The sequence below is a fragment of the Primulina eburnea genome, chromosome 16, assembly GCF_022965805.1.
Source record: "Primulina eburnea isolate SZY01 chromosome 16, ASM2296580v1, whole genome shotgun sequence".
Classification (NCBI taxonomy): domain Eukaryota; kingdom Viridiplantae; phylum Streptophyta; class Magnoliopsida; order Lamiales; family Gesneriaceae; genus Primulina; species Primulina eburnea.
This window is the reverse complement of record NC_133116.1, coordinates 29,126,663-29,148,577: the sequence shown is the minus strand read 5'-3', so window position 1 is coordinate 29,148,577 and position 21,915 is coordinate 29,126,663. Positions and strand designations below refer to the sequence as shown.

Here is a 21,915-nt window from a genome sequence, read left to right as displayed (position 1 = left end):
GACATAGGCATGATCGAGGGTCTTAATTGGCTTGTTTTGGGCTGTATATGGTATAGTTAGGTGTTAATAAGATTTGGTTCAAGTTTGGTCAAGTTTCGAGTCAATATGAGTCAAAACCGAGATGTACGTTTAGGTTTAAAAATGAAATGCGAAATTAGTCGAGAAGCTTAAGTTTACGTCTAAGAAATATTTATGGATGAATTTTAAGGTGTTATATTAAGTTTGGATGGATTGAGATCGTCGTTTTAAGGTCTAAGGATAAATTGGGAAATTTAGGTTTTCAGGGGCAAAATGGTCATTTTGCCCCTAAAAAATGTTAGGCGTCCTGGCAGTACCCTGAATGATGTAATAACTGTTAAATGTTTTTGGAATTTTATGATGAAACATTAATGCTAAAAGATATGTTGCATGCTTGGTTTAAAAGAAAATTGAGTTATATATGCATGAATTTTTATAAGTGATGGAAATATAAAAACTTGAAGAAGGTGAATTGATTGTGACTAATACGATAATATGATGATATATAAGGTCAATGCTTAGTTGACGGTGAGAGTGTCGCTGATGTCCCCGTCTCCTGGTACTGTGTTAATACGTAGATGGATTCATCGACCTACAGCTGATACTGAAATGTCTGCTATTCGTTTTGCTTAAAAAGTGCTAGAATATTTTTTTTACTCTCATAATTCGGCCAATCCCTTAAAATATTTATATAAAATAATTTGACACCATTTTAAAATAAATCGACCAACTAATATTTGAAATCAAAAGAAATAGTCAAATCGTCAAACATTTTACAAAACTTAAAAAGTATTAAATTTGAAAAGTGTAGCTCATACTAAACCTCTCAAAAATCTCTCAAAAAGCATAAATAAAAAGTCTTAAAAATCTTTAACGTAAATCATAAACTTAAATCATAAGTGCGGAAAATAGAAGCGCTGGTCCTCAGGTTATGTGCACCTCCAGTCAAGTCAGGTCAACCATCAAGACCTCTCATATCATAATTATTAATATCACCTGCATCAATCGCATCTAGTGAGTCTAAAGACTCAACACATCATATTCTTGATAACAAATAATACGTATACAGATCACATACAACAGTGAAAAATACTTGTACTTAAAATAATATTTTCATAATAATGCATAAACTTTAATCATAAACATTTCCATAAACATTTTCATACCAACATATTTATTTTCATATTAATATCTTCATATTCGTTTTTGTTGAATTCAGATCGTGATTGTGACTCGTATTCGTATTCGTATTGATCGATGGATTAATCTATAAAAACCACAGTATTGGGCAGCGGGAATACCGACAACACTCTCACCGGTCAACTGGGTCTTGGCCAACGTATTAACATATTAACGTATTTGTATCCGTATCCGAGGAAACACGATCATCGGGCTTCTACTGAGACCATAACCCTCACGAAATCTCCAACATATCATCGTATTAGTCACACTCCCTTCACGTCCTTCAATATTTCGTATTTCCATCACTTAAAAAAACATACATATAATATTGTTTTTCTTTTAAACCATGCATACAACATTTCTTTTAAACGTCAAGATTATATCGTAAAAATTCACGAACATTTAAAATTCATAATTTAACGTATAAAAATTCATAAACATAATCGTATTAGCATATAAAACAGCATTTAGAGCACTGTCATGACGTTTACAAATTTTTAGTTGTAAAATTACTGTTTTACCCCTAGACGTAAAATTTCACGTTTTTGACTTTTTCTTAATTTCATTGACTCTAACATGTCCCAAATAAATATTTAAGCCTAAATTAAAATTTTCATAATTTTATTTAGCTTAAATACTAGGCTTTTTAATTAATTCGTAATTAGTCGTTTTAAAGGCGTTTTAATCCCGAAAATTTCAAACTTTAATATAAAATTCCTAAATTCAAAACTTAGAATTTTTATATTATTTTTTTTGAACCACGAATCGAACCCCGTGAGCCGTGTTTCGAATTATTTAGCAACTAGAAAACCCTAAACACTTGGCCCTAGCCATCTTCGAACCAAGGTGGTTTTTCGTCGAGCCTTGCTCGAACCACCATGAGCCAACATTGAGCCACCCCTTCTCTATATCATACTGGATCCTTAGCACCCTAAGTAACAAACCCGACCACAAAACCGAAGCCCCCAACCAGCCCACATACTGGCCGAGACTCCAAATTGGCGAGGACTCCTTGACTCAAGCTTAGGACCTAGCCAACCGACCTAGCCCCTAAACCAGCCTCTTGTGCACCTTCCTAGGACGCTAAGGATTCACCCTAGCCCAGCCCTAAGCCCCCAGGCCGAGCCACTTATCCCATGCAAGCCTGCGCGTACTTGATGACTCTGGGTAGGAGTCCTTGTTGACTAGGACTCCTCCCAGCCCCTGGTGCTCGAATCCTAGCATGGCTAGGACTCCACCCTCGACTCAACCATGGCCCTGGCTAGACCTGGCCCCAAGCCACGACCCATTCGAGCCCCCATGATCATAACCAAACCCCCATGATATCTTATGACAGAAAGTTGGTTCTTGCTTGAAACGGTTCTGATGTGCGACGTTATGTGCATGTTTTAAGACTCTAATCTCATGTGAAAACAAGCTTGATCAATTCCTAACTCATGGCAGCCTCTTAAACATCATGAAAACATGAATTTGGGAATCAAAATCACAAGTTTAGAACACATATGCATGTAGTTACGAAAATTCAACTTGTGTGACATGTTTTTCTTATAAAATATGTTTAAACAATTATTATGGTGTGATGATGTTTGAAGGAAAGAAATATGCGTACCTTTGCGTATTTTACGCAGGAGAAACCGTTGGCGATTGAAGAACAGCGACGAAGAGACGATGGCTTTGATGTTTCCATTGAATTTATGAAAGTTTCTCTTCAAAATATTGAGTGTGTGCCGCGTAAATTGAGGGGAGGGTTTGGAGAGAATTTTGATTGTGTTTGGCGTGGGGTTCCAAGGGTTTAATGGGGTGGTTTAGTATATTATATACTTTAATTAATCACTAAAAAAGCTTAGGCCCATTAGTGGAGTTAATTAGGCCCATTAGTGATCCATTAAAATACTAAAACTTATTTTGTTTAAATAAGTTTGTGAATTTATTAGTCGGGTTGCCAAAACGTTTGCATTTTTGTTGAAAAACCAACACCGATAAAATTTACGTCCCGACATATAAAATCACCTCAAAACTCCTTATTTTAAAAAATATGAAAAAACATCAACCATATTTTAAATAATTAAAAAATTATTTAATAATAACATTTTACTTTTTTCATCCATCGGTCTCCGTTCTTCGATCGCAACTCGAATAACCCTAAAAATACATATTAATTCAAGTAAGTAGAAAAACTACTAAAACATCATAAAAGCATGTCGTATAATCAATTTAGCAATTAAAAACATTTAATTACTCATTATTCATATTTCCTAGATTCGCATGCAGTTGAGTTATGTCGTCTTAATTTTGGACCTTACAGATACGAAAGTCACAATTAAGTATCGGAATTCAATAATAAAAAAAAAGAGAAACGTACACGTATATGATGAAAAAGAAAAAGTATATGATTAAACAAAAATGTTTCAGTTTTGCATGTTTATGAAAATTTATTTTCCTAAAAGTATTTTCACTGTTGCGTGTGAATGTATATATATTACTTGTTATCATGGTTAAGGTATGCTGAGTCAATAAACTTACTATGTGTGATCGATGCAGGTGAGCATGATATTGATGGATGACTTGATGGTTGAACTAGCTGGACTGAAGACGCACACAACCCGAAGACTGTCGCTAGTTTTTCGAAAATAAAATTATGTTTAAGATTTAAGCTACTTTAATGACTTATTATGCTTTTGAGAGGTTTTGAAATGATTTTAGAGTTAAGTTTATTTTTGAAATAATGTTAGCTTAGGTTGGTTGATTTATTTTAAATGGTACAAAAGTACTTTAAAATATATTTAGGTATACTTTCGGCCGAATGCTTAAGTGGGAAAAAAAATGTAGTACATTTTAGAGAAAAAAATGAGTAGTGGACGTTTTACAAGGAATGCAAAACAATGTTTCGTAAACCAGAGCAACAAAATGAAATCTTCAATCAATACTTTCACAAGTGTTGTCTTCATATGGTTCCAACACTCGACGACAATACAATATAATTATGATGCTTCGTCTTTACGAGTTCTTCTGAAAGGCAAAAACTTGTGTGTGACGGTCTCACAGGTCGTATTTGTGAGACGGATCTCTTATTTGAGTCATCCATAAAAAAATATTACTTTTTATGCTAAGAGTATTACTTTTTATTGTGAATATCTGTCGGATTGACCCGTCTCACATGAGACCCACTACTTCTGAAAATTCTCTTGTGTACTTCTTGTCTCGTTTCTCTCTCGTCTATAATCTCGCGACACCTATTGCATCAATTATTCTTCAATATATATAGACTTCTGTTGCTCTTGATAGAATTGCTTGAATAAGTCCCTACAAGATAAGGAAATCAGTCTTTCATTAAGAAACAAATCCTTTTAAATATTAAAGATCAAATCTAAAATTTAAATTTTATATTTTAAAAAGACAATTTTTATACAAAATCTTATAAAAATAAATTAAAAATAAATTTGTATATTACACAATTCACGTTTCCTTTCAATATATATAAACAAATAAATGGCATGTAAAAAGAGAACATGTGCATTGAAACTTGCCTTTCCTTTCCAACGAATCCCACGTGATGCGACTTTTCAAACCATAACTAGACAAATGTCACAGTAACAAATTTATAACCATTAAACCATTCTCGGTTTCATAACTTTTAACCAAGTTACTTAACAAACATTAAATAGATTATATATATACACACGCTTTGGATTTTCCAATATTATTCAAATTTTTTCTTAAAACAAATTTTTGAGGTGGTAGTTTTGGAGAACGGTTTGAAGTATTCAGTGGTCTGCGGCTGACAAAAGATACCGAGGTCCTATCAGACAGGCCGTTCACAAATAAATCATTCTTGTTTATGATTCATGAAGTTGATAATTCTCTCTCTTTTGGTGACACTTTCTTGCTTTTTCAGCCATTGTTAAAAGCTGCAAATCAGTGGTTCTTGATTCCACCTCAGAAGATTTTACTCCTCAAGTTTTGGCTTGGATTCAAGAATTTCAAGAAAATGGGGTGATGCAGATCAAGTTCCAGCTAAAAGTTTCTCTTCCCTTTTCGATAAGTTCAGTTCTTTTCTTTTCTTTTCTTTTCTCTTTTCAAGAAATGGTGTAATAGTTTCATAGTTTTATCCGAAGATGAAATCCTTGAGTGGAGTGGGGCTTGGTTTGAGCCTGGTTTTTGGGTGTCTTTTAGTTGCTTTAGTGGGGGAGCTCTACTATCTCCTATGGTGGAAAAAGAGGAGGATTTGCGAGAAAACCCATGGAAACGGTGACCAAATCCCACCAAGAAAAAACTCCTCCTACATGCTTTGCTGTTGGATCAAGGCAACTCAAGAATTGTGCTCTTCTTCCATTCTTGTGCACGAGCCACAAGCAAATCCAAGCAAAGATTTCGTGGGGTTCACCCCTTTTGGTGAAGGAAGCTTGGAGAATTTCTCCGGCCCACCGAGATATCTCTTCACAATCGCAGAAGAAACGAAAGAAGATTTGGAATCAGAAGATGGGATCATCAGGAACAGCAAGAATTCCACAAGTAGAGCGAGTTTGGGCGATTTCCTTCACATCATGGAGACCCCATTCTTGACCCCTGTTGCCTCTTCACCCTACTTCACCCCTCCTTTGACCCCATCAAACAGTTACGATAAGCAAAATTTCGGGCCATTCTTCGAGTCGAAAAGTGATGCAGCGTTCAACAAGTTGAGGTCTTCTCCACCTCCCAAGTTCAAGTTCTTGAGGGATGCCGAGGAAAAACTGGTTCGTAGGCGCAAATTGTTGGAAGAAATCGAAAAGGGTGTGCCACGAAAAGATCACAAGTCTGTTAGTTCATCATCGATGTGCCACAAAGACGAGGAAAATGGATCATTCATCACTATAATTGTTGCTAATGGCCAAGAAGAAGATATTAGCAAGCATATTGATCAAGATAAGCAAGAAATGGGCAGGAGCAGGATGAAGCACAGCAACAGCAAGCAGGGCTAGTTGTTAATTTGAATAAAAAAAATTCAAATTATGTATATAAATTTTGGAAATATGAAGTATTAACACGAAGATTTAAGTTCATAATGACCAAATTTTTGGGTCCATTCTACTCTTTATGCTCTTCTTGTTACTTACTCTGGCTTCTTCACCTGTTCAAGCCTTCGATCAGAGTTGCAACACCAGATTTCGTATGTTCGATTCTGAAAGTTCTGTTTCTACAGTGTATGTGTGAGTTGAGAGTGAGTGTTGTGTGTTTCAGAATATAGGTGTTGTGCGTAGGTGTTGTAACACCCACGACAACATGCAGCGGAAGTTATAATTTTAACACACCTAAACGTAGTTGGAATAACGATAATAATAAGGGAGACGAGATATAAATTATGCACAAGTATCAAATACTTGTGCGGTGCCTCAGGGCAAAATAATTCACTAGAAAAACTTGTAAGTTTACAAAAACCAATACTAGTGAAAGAATCAAACAACTCCCTTATAAAGGCGAGTAACAAATTGCATCATACACCTCTAACAAACCGTATAACAAAACTATATCGGATGCATCAACCGAGAAGTGACAAAAATATTCAACACTCCACACACTAATCAACACCGTGATTAGGTGTTGTCTTCGAATGTTGGCAGCACTTCACAGCAACAAGTTATCAATCACGAGATGGCTACAGTCTCGAAAAGCTCTTCAAACTCCTTCGTATGTCGCACGCTCCTCTTTTTCTCACACTGCCTATTAAAACACCCACAGAGTTTTATTAGAAAAAAACTCCTAAAAAACAAAGGATCTCATATCTTAAAGATATAAGATTCCATATATTAAAGATATTATGGCTCCCAAATCTACACGAGATCGCATCATAAATTAGAGATTATTCTCAAGTCTAGAAAGGCAAAACATTAGAGATATTAATAAGGAAATTATATGAAATTATATCAAGGAATTTAATTCCTTTCAATCTCCCCCTTTTTGCCTTTCTGGACAAAACACCCCAACATAGTTATACAGCTCAACTCCCCCTGAATTAGTCGATCAATGACTCAGCCAACTTTAGTTGACTCCCCCTGAATTCGACCGGGAAACCTTTCCTGAAATCAAACATCAGTGTTGTATGTTAGATGTTACAGCACTCGAATCACAACATCGAAAAACAATCACAATTAACATTAGTGAAAATGCAAATACTTATTAATCACTACAGCCATAAAACAAAACTACAGCCACCAAAAAAAACTCAAACTTTCTCAAACTGCTCATTCTCCATTGTTACTGCCATCATCATCATCATTAGTCATTTTGGCTCCACTGGTGCCGGCTGTATCATCTCCCCCTTTTTGTCCAGAATGGATACTAGCAGCAAGTAGAAGCTCATAATCTGCCACTTGATGTTCATAATGATCAATGGTCGCTTTGGCATTTGCAATCTGTTGCCGACCATAGGCAATCTGCTCGCGAATGTAGGAGAGATAATGTAACATAACCAGGAGGAGGTGCAGGGGGCAGGCTAGTCAAGTCAGGCAGAGATTCAGATGTTTCATCAGCAGTGTTGCCAACATCCGGAGCAACACTGGAAGTCCCCCAAGGCAGATCAATCTGTCTGTTGCCTTTAAAATACACAGGAGAAATCTTCAGGGAGTCTCTAACAAGGCAGAGATCTTCATCAATGTCCCTAATGAACCCTTGAGACTCCAAGATCCCATAGATCAGTGAGGGGTATGGTAGCTTTGTCTTCTTGAAGTCCCCTTCAGCATATTGTAATGTTGTCCTGAACACCAACCTCCCAAAATTAAAGGCCCTTCCAGTGCCAATATTAAACAGAACCAGGGCTTGAGATCTGGTCACAGTGGTGGAATTTGTTGACGGGGTCCAATTCCAAATGGAGGTCTTATGGAGGACAGAGTAGAAAGAAGTGAGATTAGCAGCGCTCAGCTTCTTGGGATAGTCGGGGAATACTTGGATCACACCTCCAGTGAGCACAGAGGTGACAGCATGTATGTCAAGATCCTCGTCAGCTTCCTCAAGATCCGGAGTGTTGTAGAATTCATTGATTACCGATGGAGAGAACTTGTAGATATGATCCCGAACAAACACTCGCCCATATTTCACCGATTCCTCATGTCCAACACTGCACAGAAGATTGCAGTAGAATACTAACACCACACGGCGACAGTAGGGCATAACAGTGGTGACTGTGGATAGCAACCTTCTGTTTTTGAGAAACTCAACCAGGTTGTATTTCCCATAGGCAGTGACATCAATATTTTTCTCCTCAACCAACTCTCTCTGAACAAACAGCAGCCACAACGCCAAGGCATCTTCAGAATAAAATTTGGGAGAGAAGGACTTACTCAGATCGTAATCGGCAGAGTCAGTGTGTTGCTCAGTGTTGGCAACATCTTCCTCAACACCGGCAGCAGGAGCAGCATCATCTTCGAAAGATTCACTCTCTTCAGAGCCAATATCTTCAGAATCAGCATCATTTTGTTCTTCAGACTCAAAATCAGATACAGACGATGAGGAGGAGTCATCAGAGGCACCAGGCTGGTTTTGCTCGAATTCCTTCAACATTTCTGAGTCAGGTTCATCCTCCTTAGCCATTTGTTTTCGGGCGGCCTTATCTTCTTTGAGCTGAGCAAGAAATTCTGCCAAAGATTGTTCTTCATCTTCAGGTTCACCAGGAGATTGTTCTTCTGTACTGTAGCTTCATGAGAGAAATTTACGAAGAAGACAGCCATCTGCGAAATAGAGAACAACAAAGTAGGGAAGTTCGAAGAAGACAGAAATTTACGAAGAACGCAGATACTTTTGCGCGAAAAAGAAACCAAATAGTTAGGGTAGGAGAGATTTTAGAATATGAGGGAAAATAGTACGCCGTAAAGTTGTTCCTTATTTATCCCTAAACATTTAAGCACACCCCTCCAACGGTAACATTTTGATGAGCCGCAACTCCGGCATCTTTCCAAATCCGTTTTTTACTCCAACGGTAACTTTCTGAGACAGTGTAATCATTCTTTCAAAAAGATCAGGCAGGATGAAACGCCACATTGAATTAACCCCACTAACCGTTAGATATCAAGGTATTCCAAAATTAAGTTGGTTAGGTTATTTTTCGAATTTCATGAATTAAAAGCTGGTAGCCCACTGGTCATGATGAATTCACAAAGCAGTAGTATGAATGACTTAAGTTTATGCCTATAATATGATCAAAAATGAAATATACACGCATGTGATCAAACTGTGATCAGTCTGTAGTTAGGTGTTGGCAACACCTCTTGGCAAAACTCACAAGTTGGACTCAAACTTTCTTAAACATTGTTATTTCAGACATGGTAGCTCCCACTCTAGAGGAACGGTCTTCATGGGACTCCTCTAGGTAGCTTTTTCCATCTGGATTTTGACTTAGAAGTGGTAGCTCCCACACTAGAAGAACGGTCTTCATTGGACTCCTCTAGGTAGCTTTTTCCATTTTCTTCTAAACAATGTTTTTGTTCCATTTTTTTTTTCTCCTCTTTCTATTTTTCGCCTCATTGCTCAAGAATTTTCTAAGTCATTGTCTATTTTGGACATGATCATGTAGTACATGAACATCCTCAACAGCTTTACGACTTAGATTGAGCATACTCCATACTTTAGAGAATTTCTATAGAAAGTTTGATTCACAACTGAGAGCGCACCATTCAGTATCATTCACTTGTACAGGCTTCACACAAAATAAGATGTATGCAATATGTCTAGCATCCTAAAAATAAAATGCACATGCATGCTGAGTGTTGTCCACAGGTGTTGTAACACCAAGGACAACATCCGTGAGTGATCATTGTGTACACAAGCTGAGAGACTTCCTAAGATTGGAAAATCTCTCAAAATCCAATGGTTTTGTAAAGATATCAGCCAGTTGGTTCTCAGTTCCAACAAATGCCATTCGAATCATACCCTTTTCAACCACATCTCGAATAAAATGATGTCTAATGTCAATGTGTTTCGTTCGAGAGTGTTGCACTGGATTTTTTGAAATATCAATTGCACTTGAATTGTCGCAGTATACAATTAAGGTGTCACTGTTGAATCCATAATCTTTAATCATTTGATTCATCCACAGAAGTTGTGAGCAGCAACTAGCGGCTGCAACATACTCAGATTCAGCAGTGGACAAAGACACACAATTTTGCTTTCTACTATACCATGACACCAGATTGTTACCAAGATAAAAACACTCACCCGTGGTACTTTTCCTATCATCTAAGTTTCCAGCCCAGTCAGCATCACTAAAGCCCACTAAATTGGTGTTTGTTTATTTGGTGTACCATAAACCTAAGTCAACTGTTCCAGATATATATCGCAAAATTCTTTTGACAGCCTTTAGATGAGTGACTTTAGGATCAGCCTGGTACCTAGCACACAAACAAACACTAAACATGATGTCGGGACGACTTGCACTTAAGTAAAGAAGACTGCCTATGATGCTGCGATACTGGGTGTTGTCAACACCTGCCGCAACATCGTCTTTGGACAATTTTTCAGTCGACCCCATTGGTGTTTTCATGTGCTTAGTGTTCTCGGTAGAGAATTTCTTCACCAAATTCTTGGCATACTTGGATTGACATAGAAAGATACCATCATGCATTTGTTTAATTTGCAATCCAAGAAAGAAACTTAATTCTCCTACCATGCTCATTTCAAATGTGGTAGACATGCATTTAACAAATTCATCAACATGCTTTTGAGAAGAAGCACCAAAAATGATGTCATCCACATAAATTTGACACACAAGAATATCATGCTTCGATTTTTGAATAAAAAGAGTTTTATCAACTTCACCTCTTTTGAAGCCTAAGTCAAGCAGATATTCAGTAAGCCTTCCATACCATGCTCTTGGAGCTTGTTTAAGTCCATAAAGTGCTTTCTTCAACTTGTAGACATGGTTCGGGTGGTGTGGATCTTCAAATCCTTTAGGTTGGCTTACATAAGCTTCTTCTTTCAAGATGTCATTCAAAAAGGCACTTTTCACATCCATTTGATATAATTTTATGTCCATGTGACATGCAATAGCAAGTAAAAGTCTAACCGATTCAATCTGGGCAACAGGGGCAAACGTTTCATCAAAATCAATTCCTTCAATTTGAGTATACCCTTGAGCCACTAGCCTAGCTTTATTTCTCACAACAATTCCAGATTCATCAGTTTTGTTTTTAAAGATCCATTTGGTTCCAATAACATTCATATTATCAGGTCTGGGAACCAAATCCCACACATCATTCCTAACAAATTGTTCAAGTTCCTCATGCATTGCATCAATCCAAAATTCATCTTTTAAGGCTTCATTTATATTTTTGGGTTCGATGAGTGACACAAAACAAGAGTGACTTACTTGAGAGTACACGGACGTCATGCATACTAGTCCCATCATTTTGCGATAGTCTACCTTCTCCTTTCTTCTCGTTTGCATTCCTCCAAATGTTTCTCCAATGATCTGAGATGATGGATGATTTTTCTGAACCTTGCTGGGAATATCAATCTCTTCATCGGTTACACTGTCATTATTCTCAGTATACTTTCCTAGTTCATCAGTTAATTCTGCCAGTGCAGGTGTTGTCTCCGGTGTTACAACACCGGGTGCAACATCTGTGTTAGGCAGTGTCTCACTTTCGTTCAGCAGCCCATCAATATCATCCTCGATAGTTTTTCTTGTTAGATCTGCAAGATCATCAAAAACAACATTAATAGACTCCATAGTCGTTCTTGTTCTCAGATTATACACGCGATAGGCACGACTATTAGATGAATAACCAACGAATAAACATTTGTCACTTTATAGTCAAACTTTGCAAGATGGTCTCGATCATTCAAACATAACATACACATCCAAAGACATGAAAATACTTGAGGTTCGGCCTCTTTCCCATGATGATTTCATAAGATGTCATAGTAGAACCACTCCTTAAGTACACACGATTTGAAATATGACATGCTGTGTTCAAGGCCTCTGCCCAAAATCTCTTTGAAATATTCTTTGAACTTAACATGACTCTAGCCATTTCTTGCAGTGTCCTATTCTTCCTTTCGGCTATTCCATTTTGTTGAGGAGTCTTAGGGGCCGAAAATTCATGAGTTATCCCTCTATTTTCACAAAATGACACAAAGTGTGAGTTTTCAAATTCTTTACCATGGTCGGTCCTTATCTTACCAACCCTCAGATTATGTAGATTGGTAATCTTAGCATGTAATTTCTTGAAAACATCAAATGTGTCGAATTTTTCTCTAAGAAATCTTACCCAAGTAAAGAGAGAGAAATCATCCACACAAACACACGAATACTTCTTACCTCCAAGACTTTCCACTTCCATTGGACCCATAAGATCCATGTGCAAGAGTTCAAGACACCGTGTTGTCCCAAAGTGTTGCAACACTTGATGGGGAACACGTGTTTGCTTACCTTTTTGACATGCACCACAAACATACGGAATTCCAGATGATAAATTAGGCATACCTCTCACAGCATCATACTTACCAAGATTCTTTAATGTCTTGAAGTTTACATGTCCCAATTTTTGATGCCACAAGTTTAATTCGCTCACCTTTGAATGATTGCATACTAAGTCTTCTCCAAGTTGATAGCAATTATCAGCAGACCTTGTACCTGTCAAAATACGAGTATTAGTATTATCAAACACTTCACAATTGTCTTTATCAAACTTAACATGCAAACCGTCATCACAAAGTTGGCTTATGCTTATTAAGTTTGAGTTAAGCCCTTCGACATAAAGCACATTGTGTAGGTTAGGCAGTCCATCAACATTCAAGGTTCCTTTGCCAGCAATTCTTCCTTTAGCACCACCACCATACGTCACATGACCACTCCTCAGTTCAACATAGTCAATCAAATGGTCTTTAGAACCTGTCATGTGGCGTGAACAGCCACTGTCAAAGTACCATATTCCTGCAATGTTAGTCTTTAATGAATTATAAATAACGGAGCATTGAATCTTAGCCTTTGGTACCCAAACCTTTTTTACCGTCGGTTTTCTGTTGGCAGTGTTGCGCCGAGTGTTGTACAACACCTGTGGCAACACCTGTTCTGATTCCCATATCTTGTAATCATCTCTCAGTTTAAAGCAGTAGGGTTTGATATGACCAGGTCTGTAACAGTAGTGACAGATAAAGTGGCGCTTTTTGGATTTAGACTTCTTGATAGACATTCGCCCTTTTGATGGAGCACCCTTTTCAGTTTGTGTAGCATTCGAGGTTTTAACACTTCCTTTGACAAAAACAGTTGGTTTTCCCTTAGTATTGGAAGATTCTCCAATTTCGAACAGACTATTCGGATAACCAAGTCCAGCTTTGTCATTCTGTCCAATCATCAACAGTGAATCAAGTTTGGATGAACTTGAATTCATCTTGGCAAGAATCTGAGTTGCTTCTCCAAGTTCCTCTTTGACTTTGCATAATTCCAAATCTTTCTTGCTTAAGATTACTTCAAGTCGTGAAATTTGTGATTTTAGCTCAACATTCTCTTTGGAGATAATTGCATTTCCTTTAGTTCTTTTGATCCAGTCTTCATATAATTCTTCGTACATCGTCTGCACACTTTCTAGAGTGACTTCATCATCATCTACCTCTTGAGTTTCAGACTGACTTGCCTCCGCAAGGGTTGTAGATTTAAGACATACTGAATTTGAAGAGGTGTTGCGGCCAGGTATTGCAACACCTGTGGCAACACCCAAAGGATTGATTTGCATTGAGCGTTTTTCCTTGATCACAGAAGATAACGATGTGTGATTTTCAGATTCACTCGATCCTTGATCATCATCAGACTCTTCATCACTCAGGGTGACAGTCATGCCTTTGTTTTTCCTAAGTCGATTGGCACACTCATTGGCATAGTGTCCATATCCCGAACACTCTCTACATTGCACCGAGTCCAGGTTTCTGACATTAGATTGGATTTGCACTTCGATTTTTGGTCGAAACTGTCCTTTCATAGGAGCAAACTTTTGAGCTTTTGCAAAAGTGGAGTTATTGGACAGCTCAGATTTTTGTCTAATTTTCTTCTTTTCTCTCATAGTCTTCAAATAATCACCAAATTTCTTAGTAAAAAGAGAGATCGATTCTTCACCTAAATCAGACTTATCCACCTCTTTAGATATTTGAAGGATTTCATCATAAGATTCGGTTGAGGCTTCAAAGGCTATTGTCTTCCCTTTATCCTTCCTTTGTAGATCAAGATTCATCTCAAAAGTTCTGAGAGAACTCATTAGTTCATCCAAGTTGATCGTTGAAGTGTCTTTAGATTCTTCAATAGCGCAAACTTTGACATTGAATCTCTCAGGAAGAGATCTTAGAACCTTGTTCACCAATCTTTCATTTGGTATGTGATCTCCTAGGCCATGTGATTCATTTGAGAGTTGTCTCAACCGGCAAGTCATACTCAAGAATAGACTCCTTGTCCTCCATTCTCAAACTTTCGAACTTTGATGTCACCATCCTTAGCCTAGTTTTACGCACACTTGCGGATCCTTCACAGTGCTTCTGGAGTATCTCCCAAGCATCTTTGGCGCATACACAATTGGTGATTAAATTAAACATCCTTGTGTCAACAGATGAAAATACAGCATTGAGAGCCTTGGAATTAAAGTTTGAAGATTGCACTTCATCGACAGTCCATGTACTTTCAGGTTTGAGCCGTGTGTCTCCATCAGCATCCTCGAGTTTTGGTGGACTCCAACCATCAAGTACACGTTGCCAAGCTCTTTCGTCAATGGATTTAATAAAAACCCTCATCTTTACTTTCCACAATGCATAGTTTGATCCATTCAACACGGGAGGCCTAAAAACAGTATTTGTTGATCCTTCCATAATTCCTTTTCACTCTGAAAACAAAACAAAACAGGATCTCACTTAGTAGTTTCAAGTGGAGGCTCTGATACCAATTGAAAGTTCTGTTTCCACAGTGTATGTGTGAGTTGAGAGTGAGTGTTGTGTGTTTCAGAATATAGGTGTTGTGCGTAGGTGTTGTAACACCCACGACAACATGCAGCGGAAGTTATAATTTTAACACACCTAAACGTAGTTGGAATAACGATAATAATAAGAGAGACGAGATATAAATTATGCACAAGTATCAAATACTTGTGCGGTGCCTCAGGGCAAAATAATTCACTAGAAAAACTTGTAAGTCTACAAAAACCAATACTAGTGAGAGAATCAAACAACTCCCTTATAAAGGCGAGTAACAAATTGCATCCTACACCTCTAACAAACCGTATAACAAAACTATATCGGATGCATCAACCGAGAAGTGACAAAAATATTCAACACTCCACACACTAATCAACACCGTGATTAGGTGTTGTCTTCGAATGTTGGCAGCACTTCACAACAACACGTTATCAATCACGAGATGACTACAGTCTCGAAAAGCTCTTCAAACTCCTTCGTATGTCGCACTCTCCTCTTTTTCTCACACTGCCTATTAAAACACCCACAGAGTTTTATTAGAAAAAAAACTCCTAAAAAACAAAGGATCTCATATCTTAAAGATATAAGATTCCATATATTAAAGATATTATGGCTCCCAAATCTACACGAGATCGCATCATAAATTAGAGATTATTCTCAAGTCTAGAAAGCAAAACATTAGAGATATTAATAAGGAAATTATATGAAATTATATCAAGAAATTTAATTCCTTTCAGATTCTAATGAGTTTCAAATGGGTGCAAACACTGAGAATCTAGCAAGATCAAACTCGTATTTGGAACATGAAGTTTTGATTGTTGTACGATTTAAATAACTTTGAGTTACATTGTTGTCTTTAGCTGTAATTTTGGCACAGCCATGATCCACTTTTTTTTTTTAATACAAGTGATCGGATCTTAGAAATTTCTGTCTCCTATTAAACTTTTTAGTTATTTCACTTTTTCTTTTCATTTTATTAGTAAATGTAATGTGGTAATAACGTGGGAGAAAGCGTATTCAAGAGACTACTTGAGCCATGTAATAAATGGGACAGCTAGGAAGAAGAAGAAGAAAGGCAATGGCTTTGCTGCTTTATTAAAGAGTAAGAAGTGTAGATGCATTTTGTATACGTGTAAACTTGTGCTTCTAGAAATATTTGTCAAGAGCTCTTTTTTGAGATGTTATATTGTTTAAAAATTTGAATTTGTATCATTATTACTAATTATATCTTTTTGGTACAACGAAACCCGTTCATCTATATTATTTAATAATTATATATTAATAAAGTTTTAAAACTTTAATATTATCACATGTAGCTTAGCGGACAGAAGTCTTTGTTTTTAAGTATCAAGTTGTATGTTCAATTCTTACTTTGATCTTTTTTGCCCTTTTTTTCTACTATTTTTTATAATTACATTTTGATCCACAACGCGTGTCTCGGTGCACTAGTTTATATAAATGAATAGTTCATATATTGAAATGAATGTGATGGAAATAAATATGTACTAAAATATTTGGACTTTCACATTTTGTCAGTCGAAAACGAAATTAAGTAAAACCTCTCATTTTGATATCCCTTGCAATCTGTAAACCAAAAGGAATCACAAAATCAGATTTATGATATAATATGTTTTCATTACTTGTGTTGGCAAGATCCAAGAAAGATGCATTCGTGGGACCAAATCGATAATAAAATATTTGAAATAAAAATAATAGTGATTTAGGCTAGTGAAAAAATTGTTTCAATCATAAATAAATATTAAAAAATAAATTAAAATTTAATTTTTTTTGAAAAGAGACCATTTTGTCCTTTTTTCTGCACAAAGAAGGAAGATGGTTGCCCGTGATCGAACCGATGGTGTCCCTTCTTAAACAATCATTTGGTTGTCGCATCAGCTTTGGCATCGCATGTGTGTCTGTCTGTTTTGCAGGACATAATATTAGAAATTTATACAACAAAACGACACATACCAAAATGTGAGTTTGTGAATTAGTAGGCATAGGGGAAAACCTAGTGTTCCAACTCCTTAGATAAAATAAAGGATATTTCGATTACTTAATTTTTTTAAAAAATTAGGAAGATAAAAAAAACCCACTACAAATTGAGCAAAAACAAGCCTATTTGTAAAAATTGAGTTCTAAATATTTTAAATTTCATAAAAACTCCACGGTCTAACAAGTTAATTTAGTAAATTAGATATCTTATTCGATCAAACCATAAAAAAAAATATATTATTTTATGTTATAAATATATTTGTGTCGAGACAATTTATTTCTATGATATTTAATATCATATTCCCAAATTACAAGGAAATGTGGTGTGGTGCTCTCCTTTTGATATTTAATATCATATTCCCAAATTACGAGGAAACGTACTGTGGTGCTCTCCTTTTCGTTGGAACGACGTGTCATTCATGACAAAAGTTAAGATGTTATGATAACCACTTTATGCCTAGTTAAAGACTTGAGCCTTTGGCTAATTAAAGGAAAAAAAATAAAAGCTAAGACTAAATTGGGAGGGGGAAAAGTATCTCATTATGCAAAACTTGAACTGAACAGCTAGTGATACACATTGACATGTTTATAATAAAACAAGTACAAATTACAAATAAATAAATCAATCTCACGTATGAGGATGAACATGTAAGTAAATGAGTGATATTTTAGGCAAGTAAGTCGATAATATAGCAAAGAGATTAAAAGCTCTAATATTAGTGAGCATATAAAGCATTACATTGATCCAAATCACAATGTTACACATGTTACAGTTGTATCAGTTTCAAGCGTCACCATTTCTGAAACATCATCATGTAAGACTTCCTGTTGGGGTTGTGGAGGAGGAGAAGGATTTGGCGAAGATGTCAGCAGCTTGTTGTTCAGTTGGCACATATTCCAGTCTGATTGTTTTTTTCAAGGCATTATCTCTGATGAAATGATGGTTGCCATCAACGTGCTTGGTCCTTGAGTGAAGAACTGGGTTGTATGTGATTGAAATTGTGCTTGTATTGTCACAAAATATTGGAGATTCTTTTGCATCGACTCCATAATCTTTCAATTTTTGCTGAATCCAGAGCAGTTGGGCACAACAGCTTCCAGCAGCAAGATATTCTGCTTTAGTTGTGGAAGTAGCTATGGATGTTTGCTTCTTGCTTAACCATGAGATCAGTCTGTCTCCTAGAAACTGACAAGATCCACTGGTGCTTTTACGATATAGCTTACATCCTGCATAATCTACATCTGAATATCCAACAAAATGAAAGAAAGGACAAAACAATCCCACATTTGGTGCTTTAGATATACATACATTGGCAGCTGAAAAATGCAATGTTAGATTCGAAATCTAGCCAAACAAACAACAATACAAATCGGACGACTAGCAGTTAGTACTATAATGAACCTATAAACCTGCGGGACTATCGTCTCAATGATATCCCCCCTGATCATTGTCATGTTGACTGATGAGCTCATGGGAGTACTTGCAGCTGAACATGTTTCTAACAATTTCTTGGGCAGTTCCTTCGTATATTGGTTTGACTGATAAAATACCAGTTCCATTTGCTTCACTTGCAGACCGATGAAAATGTCAGTTCACCCATCATACTCATTCAATTTTGTCATGCATTAACTTGGCAAACTTCTCACATAATTTGTGGGATTAGTTGACCCAAAATAATATCGTCACATAAATTTGCACAAGTAAAATGTGATCATTCTTAGAGAATTTGAACAAAGTCTATCAACTTATCCAACAGTTAAATCATGATCAGTTAGAAATTTGAAAGTATTTCATACCAGCTCTTTAAGACCATATAAAGCTTTGATCAGATAATAGACATGATCAGGAAAAAATGATTGATAAAACCTGGTGGTTGTTCAACATAAACTTCTTCCTGTAACTGACCATTCAGAAAGACACTATTCACATCCATCTGGTAGACTTTAAAGATCTTGAATGATGCATAGACAAGGAACATTCTCATTGCTTACCAGTCTTGCAACTGCTGCATAAGTTTCATCGTAGTCAATTCCTTCTTCTTACCTATATATCCTTAAGCTACAAGTCTTGCTTTGTTGCGTACAACTGAACCATCTTCGTTCAGTTTGTTTCTGAATACCCATTTTCTACTTATAACAATTTTAGAAAATGGTCTTGGAACTAAGTTCCAGACATTGTTATGGTTAAACTGATTTAACTCTTCTTGCATAGCATTTATCCAGTTAGGATCAGCAATAATTTCATCAGTTTTCTTTGGTTCTAGTTGTGACACAAAAGCTGAATGAATAAATAAATTAAGCATTTGATTTCTAGTTTTACCGAATCAGATGGATTACCTGGTGGATGTGATTTCTTCCATCTGAGCTCAGTATTTGTTGAGTCCATATCAGCAATTGCTTCAGTTGGCAACTGAATGTTTTCTTCAGTTTCAGTTGGAGCTGTATCAGTTGGTAACTGAATATTATCAATATGCTCCACCAACTTATTATCAGGAACAATTTACTGTTCAACTGATCGATCCAGTACTTCTGGTTCAGGTGTTTAAAGGATATTTCGATTGATATGATTCTATTCTTCATTATCATCCTCCAAACTGATATCTGTAAATCGATCAACTAGCTCAACTGGATCAGTTGGCTTGTCAGTTAGAACATATTCATCAAACACAATAGGTATTGATTCTTCAACATTTAAAGAGCTTTTATTAAAAACTCTATAAGTTTTACTCACTGAAGAATAACCAAGAAATATTCTCTCTGCAGATTTAGCATCAAAAACTTTTAAATGATTTTTTCTATTATCAAGAATAAAACATCTGCAGCCAAATGTTTTGAAGTAGGAAACCACGCTTTTTCATCCATGCTAGATCTCATATGGTGTTTTCAAATGATTCTTATTAATCATTGATCTGTTCTGTGTGTAACATGCAGTGTTTACTGTTTCTGCTCAAAACCTTTGAGAAATATCAGAATCAGCAAGTATTGTTCTAGCAGCTTCTTTAAGAGTCCGATTTCTTCTCTCAGCTACACCATTTTGCTGAGGAGTTCTAGCTGCTGAGAGCTCATGCTTGATCCCAGTATTTTCTAAAAATGTTGAAATATTTTGATTGATGAATTCAGTCCCTCTATCAGACCTTATTCGATCAATCCCAACTGATTTTTCATTTAATAATATTTTGAAAAGAATAATCAGTTGTGCAGCAGTTTGGTCTTTGGATTTGAGAAATATAACTCAAGTAAATCTTGAAAATCATCCACAACTACTAAAGTGCATTTCATTCCCCCTAAACTCATGACTGGTGTTAGACCAAAAAGATCCATATGTATCGGGAGGATGATTTACAACCTCTATTTTTGAATGAAGATCTTACTTGCTTACCAACTAACATGATGAACAAATTTTATCTTTTGAGAAACATATTTTGGGCTAACCAGTTACAAGATCATGGTTACTCAGATAGGCAATAGATTTAAAGTTTAAGTGGTTCAACCTATTATGCCACAACCAGTTTTTAGAAGAATTGGAAGCAATGAAACAGACTGCAGCATAATGTTAATCAGTCCAACTGACTTTCTAAGTATTTCCACAATGATTTCCAGTTAGGATGACCTCATCAGTTGAGTCTCTAACTGAACAAGTATGTTTGTCAAACTGAACTAAGAAATTATTGTCGCATAACTGACTGATACTAATCAGGTTATACTTCAAATTCTCGACTAATAAAACATCTTTAGTTGATAAAATACCATGGATAAGCTACCTTTTGGTAGTGTTAAATTAACAATTCTCGATGCGTACTCACAGTTTTACCTTTGAGTTTTCTCTTAAAACTGATGTTTGTCCGAGTGTATTTGATCAGTTGAGGATCAACAAACTTTCATTCCCATGTCATACGCTTTGAAGCATTCACTGCTCCAGATACCAGTGGAGTCTGTGTTTGTACCTGTCACCTTTGTAATCACACACAATATATAATCTTGGTACACCACATTCATTTGGGTCCTAAACTGATTTGTCCGTATGTACCCAGACTGGACCAGTCTTACTGACTTTCCAGGAGTTGATGTGTTACCAAATAGTTTTTCTTGCTTTTGGGTATAAGTGTGTGGTTTGAGGGGAAGAAAGAAAAAGAGAGGAAGAAAGAAAACAATAAGTTGTGAGGAAGGAAAGAACAATATGATTTGTAATTTTTTAACTTAGTGTTCTTTTGATACCGTGTTTCTGACACTGGCTTACAGTTGTAAGTAATTGTAAATAGTTCATCCTTGAGATGTTTGATTTGTGTACTGAATCGTTTAGTTGAAATTTCAATTTTTTACTATATATCAAAGCTTGTTCTCATCATTTCACAGCTTTGGTTTGCAATCTCCCTTTGTTAAAACCCAACACTTCACTGGACTCATAAGTTTTCAGTTTTGTTATCATTGGGATCAATCACTCAGCTCTTGGCCTTCTTCAAATGATCGAGCAGTTGTGATAACTCAATTCATGTCATGCAATATGTTAATGATTCCTCATGAGTGAAATCACTAGAGCCGAAGTCAATACATTTTCACATTGTTGACTCAGTTTAGCTATCATCTGTCCATTAAGCCACTTGTACTTTCTTCTTTCATCATCACTTGAACTGGTATGGGCTTTCAGGTTCTGCACTTCCTAACTGTCAGTTCTGCCCATTTTGAACTACTCTCCTCAGCTAGAAGCACCTCATGGTTCTTCTTTCTGAGAGATTTCTTGTCATCCGTGGTTCTTATTCTGTGCTCATAGTGCTTCTTTCCCTTTTCAGTGTTGACCTTCGA

The 21,915-nt window shown here is 36.4% G+C and overlaps 1 protein-coding gene across 1 annotated transcript; it reads left to right on the top strand.

The window, feature by feature from the left end:
- Nucleotides 1-4,879: 4,879 nt before the first annotated feature.
- On the top strand, nucleotides 4,880-6,354 carry LOC140816491 (uncharacterized). The gene is made up of 2 exons (XM_073175813.1): nucleotides 4,880-4,996; nucleotides 5,096-6,354. Exon 2 carries the CDS (start codon nucleotides 5,316-5,318, stop codon nucleotides 6,156-6,158), a length of 843 nt encoding a protein of 280 aa, XP_073031914.1. The 5' UTR covers nucleotides 4,880-4,996; nucleotides 5,096-5,315; the 3' UTR covers nucleotides 6,159-6,354.
- The last annotated feature ends 15,561 nt before the right edge of the window (nucleotides 6,355-21,915 follow it).

What these genes read in the sequence shown, in the direction of transcription:
- LOC140816491 (XM_073175813.1), top strand. Translation starts at nt 5,316, where the DNA reads ATGAAATCCTTGAGTGGAGTGGGGCTTGGTTTGAGCCTGGTTTTTGGG.